This window comes from Phalacrocorax aristotelis, chromosome 1 (assembly GCF_949628215.1).
Source record: "Phalacrocorax aristotelis chromosome 1, bGulAri2.1, whole genome shotgun sequence".
Classification (NCBI taxonomy): Eukaryota; Metazoa; Chordata; class Aves; order Suliformes; family Phalacrocoracidae; genus Phalacrocorax; species Phalacrocorax aristotelis.
The window spans coordinates 29,880,527-29,901,339 of NC_134276.1; the positions used below are offsets into that span (position 1 = coordinate 29,880,527).

The 20,813-nt window shown below is 38.0% G+C and overlaps 2 protein-coding genes across 4 annotated transcripts in view; both read left to right on the forward strand.

The window, feature by feature from the left end:
- The first annotated feature begins 160 nt into the window (after positions 1–160).
- Positions 161–13,352, forward strand: NEK3 (NIMA related kinase 3). Of its 3 annotated transcripts, none has more exons than XM_075086105.1 (16): positions 161–381; positions 1,524–1,751; positions 2,559–2,652; positions 2,858–2,955; positions 3,962–4,045; positions 4,694–4,761; positions 4,881–4,967; positions 6,061–6,115; positions 8,050–8,250; positions 8,596–8,665; positions 9,256–9,302; positions 10,275–10,374; positions 10,763–10,915; positions 11,880–12,014; positions 12,464–12,590; positions 13,187–13,352. In XM_075086105.1, the coding sequence occupies exons 2-16, from the start codon at positions 1,635–1,637 to the stop codon at positions 13,251–13,253; spliced, it is 1,503 nt and encodes a 500-aa protein (XP_074942206.1). In that variant the 5' UTR covers positions 161–381; positions 1,524–1,634; the 3' UTR covers positions 13,254–13,352. The 3 variants fall into 3 exon arrangements, with proteins under 3 accessions (XP_074942206.1, XP_074942211.1, XP_074942217.1); XM_075086110.1 differs by having other exon boundaries at positions 10,769–10,915; XM_075086116.1 differs by having other exon boundaries at positions 10,793–10,915.
- Positions 13,353–15,568: 2,216 nt separating this feature from the next.
- The window catches only part of NEK5 (NIMA related kinase 5), a 29,645-nt gene continuing 24,400 nt past the window's right edge, over positions 15,569–20,813 (forward strand). The window contains exons 1-4 of the mRNA XM_075086180.1: positions 15,569–15,685; positions 17,470–17,566; positions 18,605–18,702; positions 20,670–20,753. Of these exons, the coding sequence (XP_074942281.1) occupies positions 15,569–15,685; positions 17,470–17,566; positions 18,605–18,702; positions 20,670–20,753 (396 nt within the window). The remainder of the gene's footprint in view (positions 15,686–17,469; positions 17,567–18,604; positions 18,703–20,669; positions 20,754–20,813) is intronic.

A 20,813-nucleotide genomic window follows, 5' to 3' on the forward strand; every position in this document is an offset into this window, starting at 1 on the left:
GCAACGTTAACAGGCCTCCCACTGATGTGCTGGGCATGGGGTGTGGCTGTTTACTGTTAATAAATATCGGGTATAAGCTCTATTTGCTTGTTCTGAGGAACAAAAGCGGGAAAGCCTGCACGAAGTGCCCGGCAACCGTGACCGCGCACGGCTCTGCCTCAGAGGCCGGGCGGGAACTGGCGTCCGCCCCGCGCTCCCGGTCCCGCCCAGACCCTGATGCAGCGCCGTCCTCCGTCCCGACCCTCCGCCCCCGGCCCGGCGTGGGGAAGGTGGGGGCGCTGTCCGGCTCGGCTGTGGAGCTAGCGCCGGGCCGGCCTGAGGGCCTTTCCTCCGGCGGCGGGCGGAGGCCGCAGGCCGCGGCGGTCTGTGCGGCCCGCTGAGGTGAGTACCGCCGCCGCGGCTCGCCTTGAGCGCCCGGAGGGGCTCGAAGGCTTCCCTTCTTCAGGGGAGCCGTGGTTACCGAGGGTAACTGCAGTTAATGTGAAGTATACACCCAGCGTGTCCGTTCCCCCGCTAAACACAGTCTTTTGTCATTACTTAGGTGCTTTCAGAGTTTTCAAGTAAGTTAATCAACGTGTTTATTTTTCAGCCTCGGAGTAAATCGGCATTTTAACCTTTCAGAAATAATTAAGCCCTGAGATGCCTTCTAAAAACTACTCAGTAGCCCATTAAAACACTGCGTGCACACATGTGATGTCTGAATTGTACATAACTAACTTAGAAGTACCAGCATTTTGAAGAAAGTATGTAGTCTGTAAATCCAGTGATGGGATGCATGGGAATGGTTGAAAGCTGTGCCAGGAGAGGTTTAGGCTGGACATTAGGAAGCATTTCTTTACCAAGAGTGTGGTCAAAACCTGGAACAGGCTTCCTAGTGAGGTGGTCGATACCCCAAGCCTGTCAGTGTCTAAGACTTATTTGGACAATGCCCTTAATACAGAATCAGAATGGCAGGGGTTGAAGGGACCTCTGGAGATCATGTCCAACCCCCCTGCTTGAGCAGGTAATAACGCCGCGCTTTAACATTTGGTCAGCCCTGAAGCAGTCAGGCAGTTGGACTAGATGATTCTTGTAGGTCCCTTCCAACTGAAATAGTCTTCCCTTCCCTTCCCTTCCGTTCAGTTGTTGAAGTCTTTGCACACTGCTAACTTTTTCCAGTTTGATCCTGCTTACGCTGTTTTGGGTGAGAAATGTCCCTGGAAGCTTGAAGCTTATTTTTTATATTACTGTGCCTGTGAGTTTTGTTTAGCATTATGAAACCACCAGCAGAAGTCCAGTTAACAAAAAAGATGGTAAATTGTAGGGCTATAATTTACATTTTCAAAAAGCTTTTAGCATTTAAAATAAAAAAATTGCAGAGATATATTGTATGATACTTTGAGTTGAACTTTTTGAAGGCCTCATGTTCAGCAAAACCACACTAACAGTGGTTGGAATTGTATTTATGGTAATGCTGAACAGTTGTAGGTAATCACATTTATCATCCGTTCTCGTTATTTTGTGGGGTTTTTTTTCTCATGCAGATTATAGTAACAACAAATTTCAAAAATCAGGCAAGCTCATGACAAAGTTTAGAAGATCATCCTGTGAAAGAGAGTGTTTGAAGAGAAGAGCTGGACCTAGGTTTATGAAGCATGGAAGAATATGAAGTGTTGAAAGTACTAGGAGAGGGATCCTTTGGCAGAGCTCTCCTAGTTCAGCATAAAATCAGTGACCAGAAGTATGCAATGAAGGAAGTAAGACTTCCTATGGTAAGCATGACACGTACATCACCTCACCCACCACTTTAAAAAAAACCAAAAAACTCTGGGTATATTTTTGAAATGCTGAACACTTTTCCTGAGAGTTCTGTGTATTAGACAGTTGCATGGTATGGCTGCTATATAACTACATCTGAGTCTGTATTGTTGATAATAAGTAAAATAGCAAAATCTGATCTGCTCAGAAAGTGTGTGGTTACGTTTTGGAAAGTATAGCACCCAGGAACACACTTCGAATGAAACCCCTGTTTCCCTTGGCTGGATTCCTGTTGATTTCACTAGAACGCAGATTCCATCTGCAATACCTAATGAGGAAATTAGCCTCATATTATTGCTGCTGATTAGGTATTCAGGTTACCTTCTTTGTACTTACCTAACTGAAAAAATCCCACAATGGGAGACACTGGCTTTATTGAGGCTGAAGCTCAGTTAATACCTGGGCATTTGGCTTTATAGTGAATTAATTCAGTGTAGACTGTTAGCTGTTCCAAAGTCAGTGTGTGCTGCCTTGTTACATAGTTCTGCATTTTAAAAATAGAAAGTCATTAACTGAAGTATGAAAATATACTCTCAAATTAAAAAAAAACAAACAACCCCCCCAAAAAACCTGAAGAAGTCTTCAGCTAGTAATAAGCCATAGATTAAAAAATGATGGGGCTTTCAAGTTTCTAAAGGACTTCCTAAAATAACTGAAGAACAATTATTAAAAATATTTTCCTTTTGGAATATGAGGTGCATCGTGTGTATAAATGAAAATCCGTTAGTGTGACATTTATATAAGTGTACTTATATTTTCAGTCTTCATCTGGTGTAGAGAACTCTAGGAAGGAAGCAGTTCTTTTGGCTAAAATGAAACATCCAAATATCGTTGCCTATAGAGAATCATTTGAAGGTAAATGTAAAATATCTTTATTTGTTTCAAGTTGCATACTCCTGAGGGATCAAGATTACTTCTTTGTTTATAATACATGTTATAAACAAAAACATGTTTAGCGTAATATACAATACATAGGATGTATTCAGAGCTTTATAGTAAAAATAATATACTTACCCTGCTAATGAAAATACTAATTATTCTTAAATTACCTAAAATTCAGCTGATGGACATCTGTATATAGTGATGGAATACTGCGACGACGGAGATCTAACGCAAAAGATTAAATACCAAAGAGGAAAGTTGTTCCCTGAAGATACGGTAAGAAAAGACATTGTTTTGAACCAAGGACCTAGGAATCCTTTTTCGTGTAAACTGAAGCATGCTGCATCGCATAAAACAAATTATAGATGTACAAGCACCTTGAAGTACCTTAAATGAAACAAAGACATATATAGATAGAATAGAAGCATTATTTCTTTGATAATTTCCAGTAGAACAAGATGAAAATCGGACTGAAAGGAATAAAACAGAAATTGCTGCTAGTGTGTGAGAATTGTGTAGGCAGTGTGAAAAACAGAGTCAGGTTTGCACGCATAAATTTATGCAATTAAATAAGAAATTAACACAAAACTTCAGCCAGGATTTAAAGCACAGTAAGAGGTACTGCAAATGAAAAGTAAATAAAGCAGTCTGGTAAGATAAATGAAACTAGCCAGGAGACTAAATGCTTGCATTTTATGTAGCAATTAAATGTTTAAACCATTCAGCAGGGATTACTTCATTTTATCACAGAGGCTGTAAAATTACTACAGAGAAGGTCCAAGCTATTTCCTGCCACAGTTAGAAGCATCATCTTAGTTAAAATGAAAAGACCAGAATCCTCACCTAATATTTAGGTTGGCCAAGCATCTCTAAGAACTTTATTTTGTACTTTTAAAAAGAATATGTTTCCTTTTAGAAACAGTATGTTATCTCAGTGTGGTTTTTTTTGTTTTGTATTTGATAATTTACTATGAAATTGTAATTGACATGCTTATAAAATGACCATCAAAGTGCCACGTAGTGACTGTCTAGATTCACTGTTGTTATGTATTATTAGGGTTTTCTAGACACACTAGCAAACATTCCTTCTGCCATGTTAAAATATACTTTATACTGAAGAATTCAGTCTTCCATGCTGACTGGAGGCCATTATGCTAGAGTTACTTTTAACTCCCAGATATTCTGAACATATTTTTTTTCCATCTTGATTTTTTTTATCTATTAGTAAAGTATTCATTATCTATAGCATTGGCCTGTTATAACTCATATTTACTCTTTTCAGATCCTTCACTGGTTTGTGCAGATGTGCCTGGGCGTGAAGCATATTCATGATAAACGTGTGTTGCACAGAGATATCAAATCCAAGGTGAACAGAGCAAGTTTTGTTGCCATTAATAAATTCTCTTCCGCATGCAAAAGTTCAACTCCCTTTTTCATGATTTCCTGTTACTGCTACATGCTGTGGTTTTCATTTAGGCTTAAGAATATTAGCTAAATGAAATTGTTGAGTGTATGGGATGATGTAATTTTGTGGGCATAAACGTTATCCAAGTATAGCTATACCCTTCATATCCACACTGCTGGTAGTGCCGACTGCTTGTGACAGGCTGCATGTAATTTAAAACAATAACAAGCATAAAACTTGTATGGAGCACATACAGTTTGTAAATTTCTTGCCTGTCATTTTTTCTTTTTTACTCTTTCCTAGCAGAAAGATAGAAATTCAGAAGAAAGTGTGACTTTAGTGCTTTGACTTTAAGAGATTAAGGCATTTCTAAGCTCTGATTCTTCCCCGGCTACTTATGCTGGGGCTTTAGGCCCATATAACCTTTCCATCTCCCTTTAAACACAAAATAGTTCTTAATTTTTTTTTGGTAGAAGTATTAGAAGAAGCAAGCAAAAGGAAATATAAAATATCAGAAGTAATTGTCACTGTGTTTTCTGTATATACAAACTACAGAAAAGTTTCCTAGAAGGATATTTAAGTATGTAAATCTGTCCTCTTGAAATGCAGAATGTCTTCCTCACTCAAAACGGAAAAGTCAAATTGGGAGATTTTGGATCTGCACACCTTCTTGCACAGTATGTGGATATCTCCACTGATTTCAGTGGTGTAAAGTTTTATTTTACCATTGATAAATAGTACAGATCTCTTAAATAATTACTTTTCTTCTGATGTTTCCTTTTTGTCATTTCAATAGTCCAGTGTCATATGCCTGCACATATGTGGGAACTCCTTATTATGTACCTCCAGAAATATGGGAAAGCATGCCATACAACAACAAAAGGTATTCGTGTTTTCAGTGGTCACAAATAGTGCCTGACTGATGTATGTCTTTTTATTGCTGTCTCAATCTGGCTTTGTGGCTTATCCATATTTGGCTGGGAGAAGATATTGAGCTAATGAATATTTAGAAAGAGGTAGTTACAGGGTTCTTCTTAAGATGAAAAGGCCTAAATTCCTATTTACCTAGGTAACTGAGTGTATAATACCTTTAGTCTTAACAGTTTTAAAACTGTCATGCAGACCTCTGCATTTGGGAGACTAAATGTATATACACATGTATGTATGTACATATGCACGCACAGAGGTATGTATGTGTTTGTGTCTTTCAGCTGGCCTTATTTTTTTGGCTGGTCTTATTTTTTAAGCAATTCTTGCCAGTGCTGATAATGTAGGGATAATGGCTACAGAACCGATGACTTCTATTTATAGAGCCCAGTTATTCTGGTCCTTACACGAGAACTTCTGAGAGCACCTTGATCATATGGTGTTTACGGCTTCCTTCCAGACTCCAAAATACTCAGTCATTTTATATCCCCTCCCCTAGATCTGTACTGTGACCCTAGTTGTACCTGAACCGAGTGACTCGTTTTCCACGGGAGGGAAGAAACATAGTACTTCATTTTTTTCTGCTCCTCTTGCAAGAAGGGCATCAGTTGCTTCTTGTGCAGGTGGCTGTACTCGCTTTGGGTGGAAGATGACGACGTTTTTCTCAGGAGGAGAATTCTAATCAGCAAGGCCAGAATTCCAGCTCTCAGAATTAGGATCATGTGTCTGCCATCTGATGTTAAGTGCCATGGAATACAAAGGCTTTGAAGTGTGGAAGGATAATTATTGTTGCAGCAAATTGCTTAGGAAGCATTCTGGGAATTAAAAGCCAACTACAACTGTATGACAGTTATCATTTTTTACATCAGGGTGGAATAAAATAAGCCAGATCATTTCCACTGGAGAGGTTAAACACATAATTGTATTGTCTTTTATTGTTACTTACACTTATTTTTAGTTTATTCAGTTATGTACACATTCTTTTTCTAGGCAGGATATTAAATTGTAATTTTTGGCTCAAAATTTCTCATCTTTCTCTATACCTACAGTGATATATGGTCTCTGGGATGTATTCTGTATGAGCTGTGCACTCTTAGACATCCAGTAAGTATAGCTTTTATTGCTCTCAGAAAAGTTTTGGAATTCCTTAAAATTGATTTTGCAGTTAGCTGTAGTTTGAGGGATTCACAGTCAATGATATATTTGACTGGTGTGTTTGCTGCTGCTTCTGAAAGAGGGAAGTATTGCTTCACTCTTCCCACCCATCCTCCATTAGTGCCTTCTGTTTTTCAGCAGCTCTTGGGACCTATTGGACCCTCCTGTAAAACACATGATTTTCTAAATTTTTAGAAAACAATTCTTTCTTTCTTTCTGTCTTGGTTAATTTTCCTCAGTATCAGTGACGTGGTCTGGGGCTTATTAAGGAGTCCAGCAGGTGCCAGCCTGGTTCCAGATACCTGGCAGGGATGTTGCAATGAGCATTGTGTTCTACAGGATCAAGACGATCACAGAAGATGGAGGCAAAGACACTCAAAATCTTTGCTAGTGAGAATATATTGTGTGCAAGTATAGCCAAATGTAGTACACAATAAGCAGTTTTGTACCTCGCACCAATGATACACTTATTTGTTTATTCTTCAAATCAAAGAAGTCACTGTCCAAGCACTGTTGTACTGTTGGGACAGTGGGAACCTTGGCGGATGGTTCTGTCTTTATGTAATTTCTAGGACACTCTCTTTTACAGCACTGATGCTGTGCTGCTTATGTGTTACCTTCCTCTGGCTTTTATATGCAGACACATGGCTAACACAAGAGCCCTTCTCAGGATATGTTTGTTTTGCAAGAAAATGAGATCATCCTAATTTAAGGTCATTTTGTCTCAATTTTTCGTAAGCAGCCATTTTGTTTTGTTGAGCTAATGCAGCTGCAGCCACTAGCGTACAGGAGTTTAGAAGTTTCTACTGCAAGTGAGTGAGTAATGAAGGAGTCTGTGCCGGGGCGTCTGTTAGCGTAAGTAGGTCTGTGAAAAGGCTTTGGCAGCGTCACAACTACTCAGGCAGTACTCAGTGCTGGGATACCAAGAAGTGGAGCATTGTTCCCTTTTTGGTGGCAGTGAAATGTTATGTATCTGGTTTTTTGTGATGGTCACGTACGTTCTTGCATTATCTATTGGGTTGATATAAAAGGATGCTGCATGCCACAGATGCTTGGTGCTCTGCAGCCAAGCCAGCGGTGTGTACCATAAGCAAGCCCGTTTTGCACAGAAACAGTTTTCTCAGCCATTTTAGATCAGGATGTTTCAACCTGTGGTTGTAGCTGTCCCCCCTGACATTGCAGTCTCTGATGACTTGTACTTGGAAGTAGCAGTTCCCGACTGAAGACTGGTTAACAGTTAGTTGAGAAAAGTAACAACTGAAGCCATTCCGTGTAGATTTGCAAGAGGATATTTGTGCCTTGATAGGCTACTTTTGATTATAATTCTTTTTTTTTTTTTCTTAATTGGAAGTCTGCATCTTTCCTGGCTTACAGTGTCACTCTTGCAGTTTGATTCTGATGTCAAGTATATTAAATATAGGACTCTGAAATGATCCAAATTCTCTCCATGCTAATGCAAAATTTGAACAATCCTAAATTTATAGGAGTAACGCCTACCTTGTTTCCAGTTGTACAGGTTATTGCTTGCAGTGTCCATTATGATCTGGTTTTAGTCAAACTTTGTATGCAAACTGTGATGTTTTCATTCTCAGCAAATTATATTTCCGTTATTGTCGATACAAATAATTGCCTATGTAATAGCCTAACAAAATGTAAAGGAAAGTTCCTGATGTGTTCACTCAGGGTCATTATTCCACACCTTTGGATTAGAGCCCTGAAACTGTCAAACTGGGAGCCAAAGCAGTATGGTAATAGGAAGCCTACATAGACACGTACCATGCATTTTTATATAATAAATGTTAAAGTTGCTTTTAAATTATGTCAGCTTCTTTTCACCTTATGCTTAAACTCCGTGCTTTAATGTTCATTTATTTTTAATGCAGTTTCAAGCCAATAGCTGGAAACATCTCATCCTTAAGATATGCAAAGGGTCCTACAATCCACTACCATCTCACTACTCCTATGAACTTCACTACTTAATAAAACAGATGTTTAAGAGAAATCCCCGGGATCGTCCATCAGCCAGCACTATTCTTGCAAGAGGTTGCTTGACCAAACTTATAAAAAATCGTTTCCCTTCTGAGGTACATTATATTCTTTGTCTCTAGATTTAAACAATCGTATCTACATTTTAGATACTAAATCAAATCAGTTTCTTTTGTAGTTTGTTAGTGTATAACAATGTGAAATGCAGTGTTTTGTACTCTAAAAGCCATAAATACAGTTGTAGACTTCTCAGAAAACTGAGTTTTTAGAAGGGTTTGTTTTGAAAACAAAAGTTGAATATTGACATGATGCTGCTAAAATTAGATACCGTTATCTGTAACAGTGCTTTTGTACAGTAAGTCTATTTTTAACAAATAGAAAATACAATAACTTGAGGAAGTTTACAAAGGTACAGTACTTGCATCTCTTCATACACATTCCAGATGACAAATGAGTTTGAGCAGGTATTAAAGGAAACCAAGAAATATAAAAGCAACGCAGCAAGGCCAAAGGGTAAGCCAGCAATGTTTTTCTTGATTAAGGAATGACAAAATGACTAGGAATTGTAAGGTCTTAAATACAGCTATAAAACATTAGTATTATATGTTCAAATCTATTTTTAATTATTTCAAAATCTAATATTATTGAACTGTATGGTAAAATGCTTGAAGGGTATAAATTATATTCCAGCATGAGAAGTACAGTGCAGAGCTGCATTGTAGGTCTTAAGACTTGTGCTAGAATTAAACCTTTCAATTTTCAAATAAGCAAAACTTCTAGCTGTTGCATATATTTTAAATATGACAGTGCTTCCTTTCCCAGAATATGGTGAAGCAAGTTATTTTCATTATTTAATTTTTAAAGAGAATGTTGGAATTTTTCTTTTGCATAAATTTAGCAACACCAAAATTAATACACGTTTGGAACTGAATAGTAGAGGGATTCCCTGTGAGAATGAGATATGTTGACAGAAGTGTGAAGAAGCTTTCACATAATTTTCATTGCTTGGTTCAGTGGCATTGCTGTCATACCTCTGGAATACCACTGTACCACAAATATTTGCTAAAGGTATTAACTCTTGAACCTGTTCCTTAATGTGTCAGGTAATGTCATGCCTGGTAGAAGCTCAACTAATAAGAAGGAAAATAGGGTAAGTATTCAAATATAACTATAATAGTTGTATTTTAGTAATTTAGAATGTTCTGGTTTATGGAAAAGTTCATAGGGAAAATTATTAGTATGCTACACCATAGATCAGCCTACTAGGTCAGCTGTCATCTGTTCAAATTGCAGTTTTCCTGTGCATTTCCCATCACCCTAACTTTTTGATGCTTCCTACATTCAGTTTACTTCCAAAGTGGATTTCCCTGTTAAAAAAAAAAAACAGAAAAACCAACAAAAAAAAACCCCCACAAACAAAACAAAACAAAACAAAACACAATCAAAAAACCCCCACCAACCTCTCCCATTTTTGGAAACTGCAAAAACTGATGCATTTTCTTTGCTTTAGGGAGACATTTTGAACAGGCTGCTGTGGAAACAGTCTAGTCTGAACATAATTCTCATTGGGTTTTAGGGCCCATGTTGAGATTTCAGGTGAGCAGAATTAAGTCACAGGTGGCCAAGGAGTCCCCTATGGGTACATTACAGCACAGCCTGGCTCAGCCATATTGAGTATATTTTCAAAACATGCTGCCATTAGGACTTTTTTTTTTTCTTTTAGTAGACCTGTCAATCCGAGAATCTTGATACTTGGATGCACCGTGCGTTCCCTGGGAATATGACTCCTTTATCATTATATTGCTACTGTTCTTAAATGTAAAAAAAATAAAACCAGGAATTGCATCAAGTAACTACATATGTGCTTAGCTTCAAAAACTGAGATTGTCTCAAAAAATGGCACGCAGTGTGAAATGCAGTGCAACAATAGATGCAGTGCAATTGTCTTCAATACAATACAGTGCAATTGCAGTTGTCTTCATGGTGTCAGTGGTTTAGTGTTCAGATCTTTAGGCTGGCCATTTAATAGCAAAACTAAAATAATTAATGCCATGTTAATATTACTGCTTTGTTTTTCTTGACAACGAGGATAATGATTAATGCAGTCTTTATTCTTTTAAAGGAAAGTAAAGTTGAAAGCAAGCATAGCCCCTTAGAAGGGAAAAATATTATGAAGGATTTGTGTGAAAGCACAAAGGAGCAAAGGAAATCTGATGAAGAGGGTAAGTTCTATAGTTTTAAGGCTGATGCATTTCCTTCTATGGAGTGATATCTAAATGTCAATGATCCAGACATCTAAACAGGTAGACCATACAATTCTGCACCTATAGAAAACCATGCAGCTGGCTGTTACTTCTGCAATTATGCTGATTCTTACTGCTCATCTGAGATCTAAAAAACAAAAAAAATCTTGGCCAAAATGTTAAAAAAATAACTGTTTAAAAACATTTAGTATAGAGTAAATGTATGGGGAACTCTTACCAAGTTCAGACTTGTACCCACAGAATGAAATGTCACTGTTAGTGAAGTGCTGTGTGCTTAGAACTAGTTTGAATGGACAGAGAATCTAGTCAGATGCTTGTTAGCATCCTTTTTTTTTTTTTGTTGCAATTACAGCAGAGACTTCTGATGTCCTCCCAGGAATTGCTGACTTGTCACATCCCCAAAGGAGACAATGGGAAAAGGGGATATCCAATGCTGTAGTGGATGTCCTGGAAAATGCGTCCTTGCTTTCTTCCAGTATTACATCTGAAGAGGCTAAAAGTAAGATCTAATTAAATGTGGTTTTAATTCAAGTAATATCAATGGTTCTTTACAGATTTTAAATGACAAAACTTTACAGGGCATATTTAATGTGATGTAAAAATAATTTTAAAATATTTTATTAACGAACACTCAAAATGTGCACTGTGCTGAAGAGATTTTCTTAGTGGTCTTGCATGACAGGAGGATTGCAAAGAGTGATGAAAGCCACAGGTAACATTAGTGACCCTAATTATAATCATCGCTAAGAAATTATCCTACCAACCCTTCTCTTAATATGCTGTTTGTGGGGGTAACGCTGAGGAAATGACATGATGCAGAATGCAGCTGCCTGGCTTTCAAGTACGGCATACTGATGGGAGCATATAACATCTGTACCTCTACTTCTGTTGTCATTTAACATACAGATAATGCCAATGACAAGAACTATTAATGATGTACCTCAGGTGTGAGGCAGTGATTCTTCTTCCATATCAACAGCTTTTAATTAGAACATTTAACCTGGGTGTTCTTCTGAAAAATGTTTCCATTCTAAAATGCCCCACACTGTAAGCAATTGTTGTAATTATTTCACGTGATAATGGGTATGTATTCTAAGTAAACGTGAACAGATGCTACTGAAATAAACAGCCGAGTTACAAGTAGTCAGAAAACTCCCAAGCTGCCATAGGAATGTTACATGATAATTATATGCAGGGCAAGGGAAGAGGAGAGAAGAGTGCATGTATTTAGGTGTTCTGCTATTAAAGGGCACAGAAATGGCCACAGGCTCCGTTTTGAGATTTGTAGAGCCTCCAAATAAGCTTGCAGAGGCTGACTCCACACCCCTCAGCCAGTGCTAGAGATGGAAACATCTAGACTCTCTTCTTCCTGTATTTCTCTCTTGACTGTGATCTTTGTAATCCACACTGCAATTTTGTCTAAGCAATTTTGTCTAAGTTACATTTATTGATTTTATACCTAGGTGGCTGTGTTATAAACTACAGTGAAAATAAGCCACGTAAGCAGTGGAACAAGGAAACTCCTCAGACTCTGATGAACATTCTCAGTAATGCTGATGTCAGCTTAGCATTTAAAACATACACAATTTATAAACCAGGTAAATCCACTACATCTCTTCATGAAGAACTTTCACTTGCAGCTCAAGAGCCGAGTAAGATTTTGACATAAAGGCAGTGACTGCAGAACATGTGGTCTCCATCCTGCTAAGCCGCCTGGTGTATGCGTTAGGGAGGTGCAGAACGTAGGCTGCAGCCCCGTCAGGTAAATCCACCTTCACTAAGTCAGCAGTGCTCTGTTTTGAAGACAGGATGATACGAAGGCAGGGCAGAAGGTAACTGTAGTCTATAGATGTGCACAGCCACAGTCATAAATGCTTGTTCTGCACTTCAGTTGCATTATTAATCTCCCCACTTAAAATAAGTAACAGCTTGTCCTGGAATCTGCTAAGAACTGGCGGCAAATGAGAAAGACTATATTATATTTTTATTCTGAACAATTTCATTTTTAAAGGGTTTTGGTGACATTTTCATTTTTATACTTTCAAAGCTTCTGAAAACATATTTAGAGGTCCACTTTCCGATGAAACTGAGGCATCTGATGCAGTAGATGGTGAACATGAAGCTATTGTCATAGATTCTGAGAGACTTGAGCCTAGATCTGATGAAGATGACACGTATGTCCAAATGACGTCCTTGTATTGTTGCTTTCTTTAATGCCTTACAGTGATTTTTCTAAAAAGACATTCCCCTGAAAAGAAGTTTTTCTCAGCATCTACATCCATTCCTTTCTTACATAATGATATTAAAATTCAGTAACATTTGATATCTGATTTGATATCAGGTTTTCTTTGCTATATTTATAGTTCTTGACAGTGGTGAGGTTAAACTGTATTTTGCACATGTGTGTGTGTTTGGGGGTGTTTCTTGGCATCACAGAATCTCAGTTTGTGTGTCATTGTTTATTTTTGTGGCACTGGGAGATGAACGACTTAGGCAAGTATAACCGCATTTCAGCGGTAAGCTGCTAATATCAACACATTGCAGTCTCTTAGTATATGCATTTGGTTTTGCTTTTGATAAAAAATTCCTTGGGTAAATTCAAAATATTTTTTTTTAATTTCAGAATTGGTTAGGAAATAGGACTCTCATGTTGATATTTTTAACATAATTTCTCCTAGCTGTAGGGTAATTTTAGGGGGGGAAAAGGCAAACAAAGATTTATGAAGTTGTATGTTGCTTTGCAAAATAACATTTTGTAATCTACTTTTAGGGACTTTGAGGAAGATGACCCAGACTGGGTGTCGGAACTGAAAATGGTATTGAAGCACAGTGGCTGAAAACTTGAATTTACCTACAGTAACTGAAGTTAGGCTTAACAGTATTTATAACCCAAATCATTGTTAATAGTTGTAGTTACTAATAAAACTATTTCAGTAAAAAAATTCTGAGTATGCATGTTTTCTCTGTCACAAAACTGAGGGTGAAAATGCATAACAAACTTTTTAAGATAGAACACTTGCAGATAACTAAGCAAGTCTAGATACTAAATGTATTGGGAGTTGATTAACAGCTTTGTAGAAATGTTCAGTCAAAAGCTTCAGTGCTAATAGTGTTCAAATGAGAGATGGTGGTGGTATCAGGGTGTGTAAAGCTTTTCTTCCTGACTATGTGCTGAAATACCCCACAGTAGAAATAACTGATCTTGTCTGAAGGGCAAATTATAGAAGACAGTTAGCTATGTTAAATATTTGAGGCTTTAGTTTATGCAATTACGAATCCTCTGAAAACTCTTGAGGCTGAGCTTTTGCCTTAATGACTTACATGAAAGGGGTTTTTAATATGCCATTGTATGTGTGGAAGGAAGTTAATTTGTTCATAAGTAAGGATGAATTTTCTGATTTTGGTAAGGAGCCACACTTCTGCTGCAGGAAGCTTTATGGGCAATGTCATGTTCGGCCCCAGTGCCGGCTACTGGGTACTAAAAGGTCGTTTGACGAGAGAAGCAGGGCAGCGGAGAGCAGAAACGCCCTCAGCAGAGTTTTCCTGGGCAACCTGTTCTGGGCTATGTCCATGTAATAAATATTAGAAAATAATAAACACGAAAAGCTTTAGGAAATCTGTAATTTGGTCCGGAGCAACTTCACACCGCCCCTCCTGTGTTGCACTCGAGGCTCAGCCAAGGATTCAAGAACTTGAGGCAGCCGAGGTTTTCTCTAGGGCCACCCACTCCTGTTACTGACCGCCCGGGGCAAAAGACGCCCGACGCGGGAGAAAGGTGCGGTTCCCGTGAGGGCAAGAAAGCTCCTGCCCCTCTGGGCCGCACCGCCTCCGCCGCCACATCTCCGTCGGGGGGGCGCGGAGCCCGGGAGGGCTCCTCCTTCGGGCCGCTGGGGCTCTGGAAGCGGCTGGGCGCAGGCAGGTATCGCGTCCCCCGGCGGCGGCGGGTCGGGTCTGGCCTAGCCGAGCCGAGCCGAACCGAGCCGGGCTGGGCCGTAGGGGTGGGAGGTCCCGGGTAAGGCTTCCCGCCTGGCGCGCCCCGTCGCCATGGCGACGGCACCACAGCCGGGGCGGGAAGGACGGCGGGGAGCCGTCCCCCGGCGCGGCCGGCACGGAGGCGGCGCCCCCGCCGGTTTTCCCTCCCCGTGCTGCCTCAGGCGCCGCTCCCAGCCCCGAGCAGGGGGTTGTGAACCGCCACCCCTGAGCCGTAACTCCGGCTGCGAGGGAGGCGGTGGCCGTCTCACCGCCACCCCCGGGTGGGTTGGGGGTCCGGGCCCCGGCGGGCACCGTAGCCCCGGCCCACCTGTACCCAGTGGCTGCTTCTCACCAGCGAATGCGAACAGGAGCTGCTTTTGATCCAAATACCGAAGTTACAAATGGCCGAAGATCGAAGTGGTCTTCAGAGACTGCCAGTCGTGGAGTTCGCACGGGCTCCCAAGGCAGCCTCTTACATGGCCTGCCTGGCCTTCCTGACAGGGAAGTCTAGTACCTTAGCAAATCTCCTTTACTAAAATTCAACCCAACTAATAAGAACAGTTTTACAGTGTTTGCTCATATTTATCTGCATAGGTTTGCTTATGAATACGTTGCAAGCACCCAGTGGCATCACCGTTTCTGCCAGAGGTTTCCAGACAACTGCTTACGCCCAACTGTGCTTGGTTATGGTCTCCTGCAAAATGCAGTGGCTTTTCTTTTCGCTGCCAACATTAGATCACATCATGACTTTATACTAAATGAACATGAAAAAGGTTATCATTCTATTTTTTCCATTAAAAGAACAAGCCTGCATTATTGTTAATTTCAGGCAATAATGAGTCAGACTTTCCAAAATCATTATAATCTTACATAGTACTTTTTACTGCCCTCTCGTGTTTTAACTTTAGCAGGTACAAGGACTAAGCTTCAAGCTTTTCTTTATGAGACACTCATAAACTTGCTGCTTATTGAAAGTTCAGATCTGCAATAATTCTCAGACTTCCAGGAGATTATATTTTTAGGAAGAACCGGCAGCAGTAATAAAAATGTGATAAAACTGGCATTCTTAAAAGGTAGTACCTATTTCATTAGTACAAACTCAGATGTTATAGCACTGACTGTGTGCAAGACTAATTTGTGGACTTTTTTATTTTAGACACTGCTTTAACACGAAGGCATCATGGATAAATATCAAATAATTAAAAAAATTGGAGAAGGATCTTTTGGCAAAATATTCTTGGCAAAAGGAAAAGTGAATAATGAACAGTGTGTTATCAAAGAGGTTAATTTAACTAAGGTAAAACAACAAAACCTGGATGATAACGGTAGTTATTTACCTGATTGTGCTGTGTTTAGTTAGGGTATGAACTTGGGTTTTTATCTCATTTGTAGTTCCAACTCAATTGTATGAGTTAAACTTTACAAAGACTGTACTCTTTGCTAATTTAGTGATTTTAATAGCATTGATAAAATATGTATTTTGATATTAATGGTGTTTACCTTTTACTGTATTTTTGTTCTTTTCAAAACTTCTCTCTACTTAAAATGCATGACACTACATAATTGAAATTTTAAAATAGATGATTCAACTACAGTGAAACTACTGCTACTGAAGTAACAAATCACAACTTTTTGATGCATTTCTCTAAACTTGTAATTTCCTTTTTTTTCCACATCCATATTTTCAGGCATGAGTAATTCACGATGGAGTCTTTCCAATTCTCATTTCTGTTTATGTCAGTTTGATTAATCTCACCTAAATCTTAATGTCCGTTCTGTAGCTGTCAGCATCTGAGCTGCTTGGTTAGACTCCCTTTCTAGAAGAACAAGAGAAATATGTATTTTTAGGGTGCTGTTGACTGTGCGTTCTTGAATTCTGTTTTAGAATGAGCTGAATCAGACCATAAAAGTGCTCCCTTTCTTTCTGTTGACTGCAGAGGAAGGTTAGGGTGACTAGCTCAGGTATCAGAGGAATACCACTCCTATACATAGTTCCAGAAAGCCAGGCAATTAAACTCCCTGTGATTTCAATACAGAGGTTTCAATAGTCCATTTCAATGAGTGCCTACATGCTTTTCATAGGTCTTTTGCTATTCTGGGCCCCACTGGTGAATTTCTAATATATTAGAGAATTATAATAGTAAAATGAATTTTTGTACATCAATTCTAGAAAAAGCTGTCTAACTTCCAGAATCAAACCTGGAAAAATTTATATACTAGAATTGACAGCTAAATAAAAAAATAAATAGTTTCTCTCTATGCTCATGACCAATAAAACCCATGCATTTCTAATCTTAGATTTTGATGTATGCAAAATAGAAAAATGGAAGTTAATAAAATATTATTGTGGGTCCCACTCGTTCAAAAATCAGGAGCTGGATACAGGAAGTTATTTGAAACCATAAGATTTTTTTTTTAATATGGTAGAGTATGCTCATTCACTTTCTGATTTTTGAATCTTTGAGGATTACATTTCAAAATAATTTCTTAAGAATGGGGGTAAGGAACTATAAATACAAGAGGACATTTTGATGGATGGATATAGGGAGACATGAATTTTTAAGTACTATTGATGAAAGTGTGATCACAATGAACCAAATAGAAGTTTTCCATTTAAGGTAACAGGGCAAAGAGTTTGCCTGAAATGTTGCAAGAACTTATAACAACAGTAAAAAAGAAGGGCTCTTTTTCTTTTTACTTTGTTCTTTTGAGATCACCCATATTAAGAATACAGAATCATCTAGACACTTATTCTTTAAATACCTAAGGGAAGTTTAGTTTAGCTAAAGGTAGCTAATCAGCTAGCTTAGCAATAGCATTTGTGTAAAAAGTTTAAAGGAATACATTTGTCAGTTTGTAAAATGTCATAATTTGGTTTGACTTTAGTAACATTCCAATATATTTCCAAGCATACACTGAATTGATATTTTACATTATATACACATCATACTTTGTCATATTTCTGCATCACCTCCTTAGCAGACTTTTTGTATTTGTGGGAATGGTTTGATAACAATGTAACTATTTTTGAAAAGAGTTAAATATATCATTACTAGCATATAGTTTCTTAATTCTTCGTAGATGCCTGTGAAAGAAAAAGAAGCCTCTCAGAAAGAAGTCATTCTTCTCGCCAAGATGAAGCATGCAAATATTGTAACCTTCTATGCTTCTTTGCAAGGTTTACTTTTAATATTTTTTTTTTATTTGTAGTTATAGGAGTGGAAGGCAGCAAAACCTACCTTGTTAATATTGCACAACCTTAAGCCTGTCCCAGTGCCTTAACTATGGGTGGGGACAGGTCCCAACTCCTAAAAATGAACAAAAGGTATCAGATTCAGTCATCACTTGCCCTCTTCATGTGTGTGTGTGGGACCTAAGATATTGTGGCATGAATGCTAGATCCTGGTGTGTCTGCATTGCTTAAGTTGAACTTAAGTCTTGATCATCAGTAGAGTCCAGAGTTTAGTGATACTTTTCTAGGAGTTACAATAGAAGATGAGAGCTTTTGAATATAGCAAGAAATAGATCCTGTTGGCCTTTGTCTTGAGCCATATTTTGAGGTAGCACTCAAGGATACAGAATTCTTCAGGCTGAAAGAGACCGAAGGAAATCAGTTCTCCATAAAAGCTAATTCCCTATATTTATTTTTCCTGCTGACATCTATCATAAGCAATGCTTTATGTAATGAATGCTGTAGTTACGAGCTTGTGTTCAAATTGTTTTCTGTGATCAAGACTGTAAGTGTTTTAAAGGACACATAAATCTGGTAGTCTTATGGACCCCAGATAGGTAAGAATAGGGTAAGTTTCCATATTAAGTATGGAAGAGTGCCTGCTGTTTATTTCTACTGTTTGGACACTGTCTACTTTTAACCTTTTTCCTAAGCCTAGCTGTACACTTAGTTATTGTTGAGGAACAATCCTAACTATGAAGCATTCTGCTAAGCATTGCCTGTAAGAACATGTGTCTTTCTTTTTTGGTGTCTTGAGGGTTTTCTCATGTACTTAATATTTTGGTGAATCTCCATTTAAATATATTTTCACGTCTTAGTTTTGGATCAAATTGCACTGGAAGTATCCATATTTTCTCAGTTACTCTTCGAATGGAGGAGTAGGTAGAGGATTAACTACTCCCCTTTGAAAGGACCATATAAAATAAAAAGAATTTATTGCTATATTAATGAGTAATAAAGGAAAAATTATACCTTTCCTTTCAGAAAAGAACAAGCTATATATTGTAATGGAATACTGTGATGGTGGAGATTTAATGAAGCGGATAAATATGCAGCATGGAGTTCTGTTTGATGAGGACCAGGTGAAAGAAGTTTTCTTTAGAGGAAGGGACTTAATATGTAAAACACATGGTTTGAATTATCCAGTACTAGCTACTGTTTCTTTTCTGGCCTGTTAAAATAATTGAACGTTTTAAAGAAACTTTGGTAATTTTAATGGGAGTTTAGAGTTTGCTTTTTACACTGCTTTAAGATCTTAAATTAATTCATTAGTAGTATTTGATTCCCATTGCTCCTTCCATTGTGGATGGACTTTTTCTTTGTATTAGTAGTATATCTGCTAAGCCATAAAGACTTTCTTTTAAATGGTGCTTTAGAATTATGGGGGGCTATATTATGTATGAATTCTTCGGTTGTTTATGCTATTTGCATCATGACATATCCTGCTTTATACTGAAGTCAACGGTAAATCTCTCATTCATTTAATTTGGGCCAAGACTTCTCTGATACCATTTAAATTGTTAAACCAGCACCATGTTCACATATATTTTATTTTATAAATAGATGAGTGTGTTAGGTATTGAAAATCACAGAAACAGAATTTACCACTACTCCTTACTTCTTTATTTTTTTACTAACTCTTAGCTTTCTGAAGGAAGTTTTCTATTAATATTGGACTTAGCGTACTGAACTCTGAGGTTATTTAATCATGTGTAGTCTTCCACTTTTGCAGGTACAATGAAAATTTACCTAGAAACTAGATAGATAGTACCCAATCTGTTAGTGGAAATATACTCTAAAGCATAAAAGTGGAAAAAAAAGAGGTATTGTGACTTTTCTTTTTGCTTCACTAGTAAAAGGGACTCCTTAGTGTAGAAGTCAGTTGGAAGTGAAGTACTGGTTCCGTAATAATGAATTTTAAGATCCTACTGGGAGTCATACAAGCAGTGGAGAGAACCTGAGAGAAAATAAAGAATGGACAAAACTACAGATCATGAAAACACAAAACAGAGAACCCACATGCACAAATCTCTTGACAATGACTCAGAATAATACATATATAAAGAAAGGCAAAGGAAATACAGATAGAAGAAAGGATTATAGAAACTAAAGATACATCTGCCAATCACGAAGGGAAAGCAAATTGCCTGTTTTAACATAATGTTGTTAAAATTTATATTTTAATATATAGATATTTATAATTAATAGAAAATATTTTTATTATTTTTATGTTTTGAAATGTATGCCTAAGAAAGTCTCATTTGTGGCATGAGCCCTATTCAGGAAATTATCTGCTTAAAGTGAAATGTTGCTAAATAGAAGATGAATACTTGAATCAAAGTCTTTCATGACCATGGATTTTCCTAAATAGAGAACCATATAAGCACATTGTACTTTTGTTTCTGTATTAAGTCCAAAGGCCCCTGTTTAATAAAACATATGTATATTTGAAGTTAAGTTTATGTTTACAAGCTGTACTCGGTGAAGGGTAAGGGATAAACCTGTGTGCTTCCTTATTATACAAGTTTCTTCATAGCTCACTTCTTTCACTACATTTCAGTCCTTCATTCTTTTTTGTTGGTTGTTTTTTTTCTCCTGAACCACATTCAGTAAGACTACAAATATTATAATTGGGTGGTGTGATTTTCCCCAATGAGGATTAAGAAGACACTCTCTGGTTTTGTCTTAGTTGTTATGTGACCTCACTGTTCCCTAAATAAAGGTCTAGTGTTGTTACTGTCCTTTGGCATGATTCTTCAGTCCTTGTTCAAGTACTCATCCTGTCACAGTTAGTGAAAACTTGATGGGGATAAGGAAAGCGGAGCAGGTATCTATTTCCATTTAGTTTTGTGATAGCACTAAAAAAGGAAAGGAAAAGTCTGTGGCATTAATTTTAAAAATATTATTTCTTAATATTTTATATTGAGTATGCTCTACATATTTTAGATTTCGTTGTTGTCTTTATTTTATATATTTTGGTAAGAAGTCCCACTGGACATAAGAGTCACACAAATTTATAGATATCTGTTCCCTTTAACTTTCACTACAGATTCTGACTTGGTTTGTGCAGATCTCCTTGGGCTTGAAGCATATTCATGACAAGAAGATTTTACACAGAGATGTAAAAGCACAGGTAGTAGAAATGGCACTGGAGAGGGGGTGATTTTGTCCTGTAAAAAATATGCTTAAGCTG

Bases quoted from the DNA above. Each gene is read 5' to 3' on its own strand.
- NEK3 (XM_075086105.1), top strand. From the start codon at position 1,635: ATGGAAGAATATGAAGTGTTGAAAGTACTAGGAGAGGGATCCTTTGGC. The intron at 12,015-12,463 runs GTAAATCCACTA...ATACTTTCAAAG, and splicing joins ATACACAATTTATAAACCAG to CTTCTGAAAACATATTTAGA. The intron at 12,591-13,186 runs GTATGTCCAAAT...ATCTACTTTTAG, and splicing joins AGATCTGATGAAGATGACAC to GGACTTTGAGGAAGATGACC.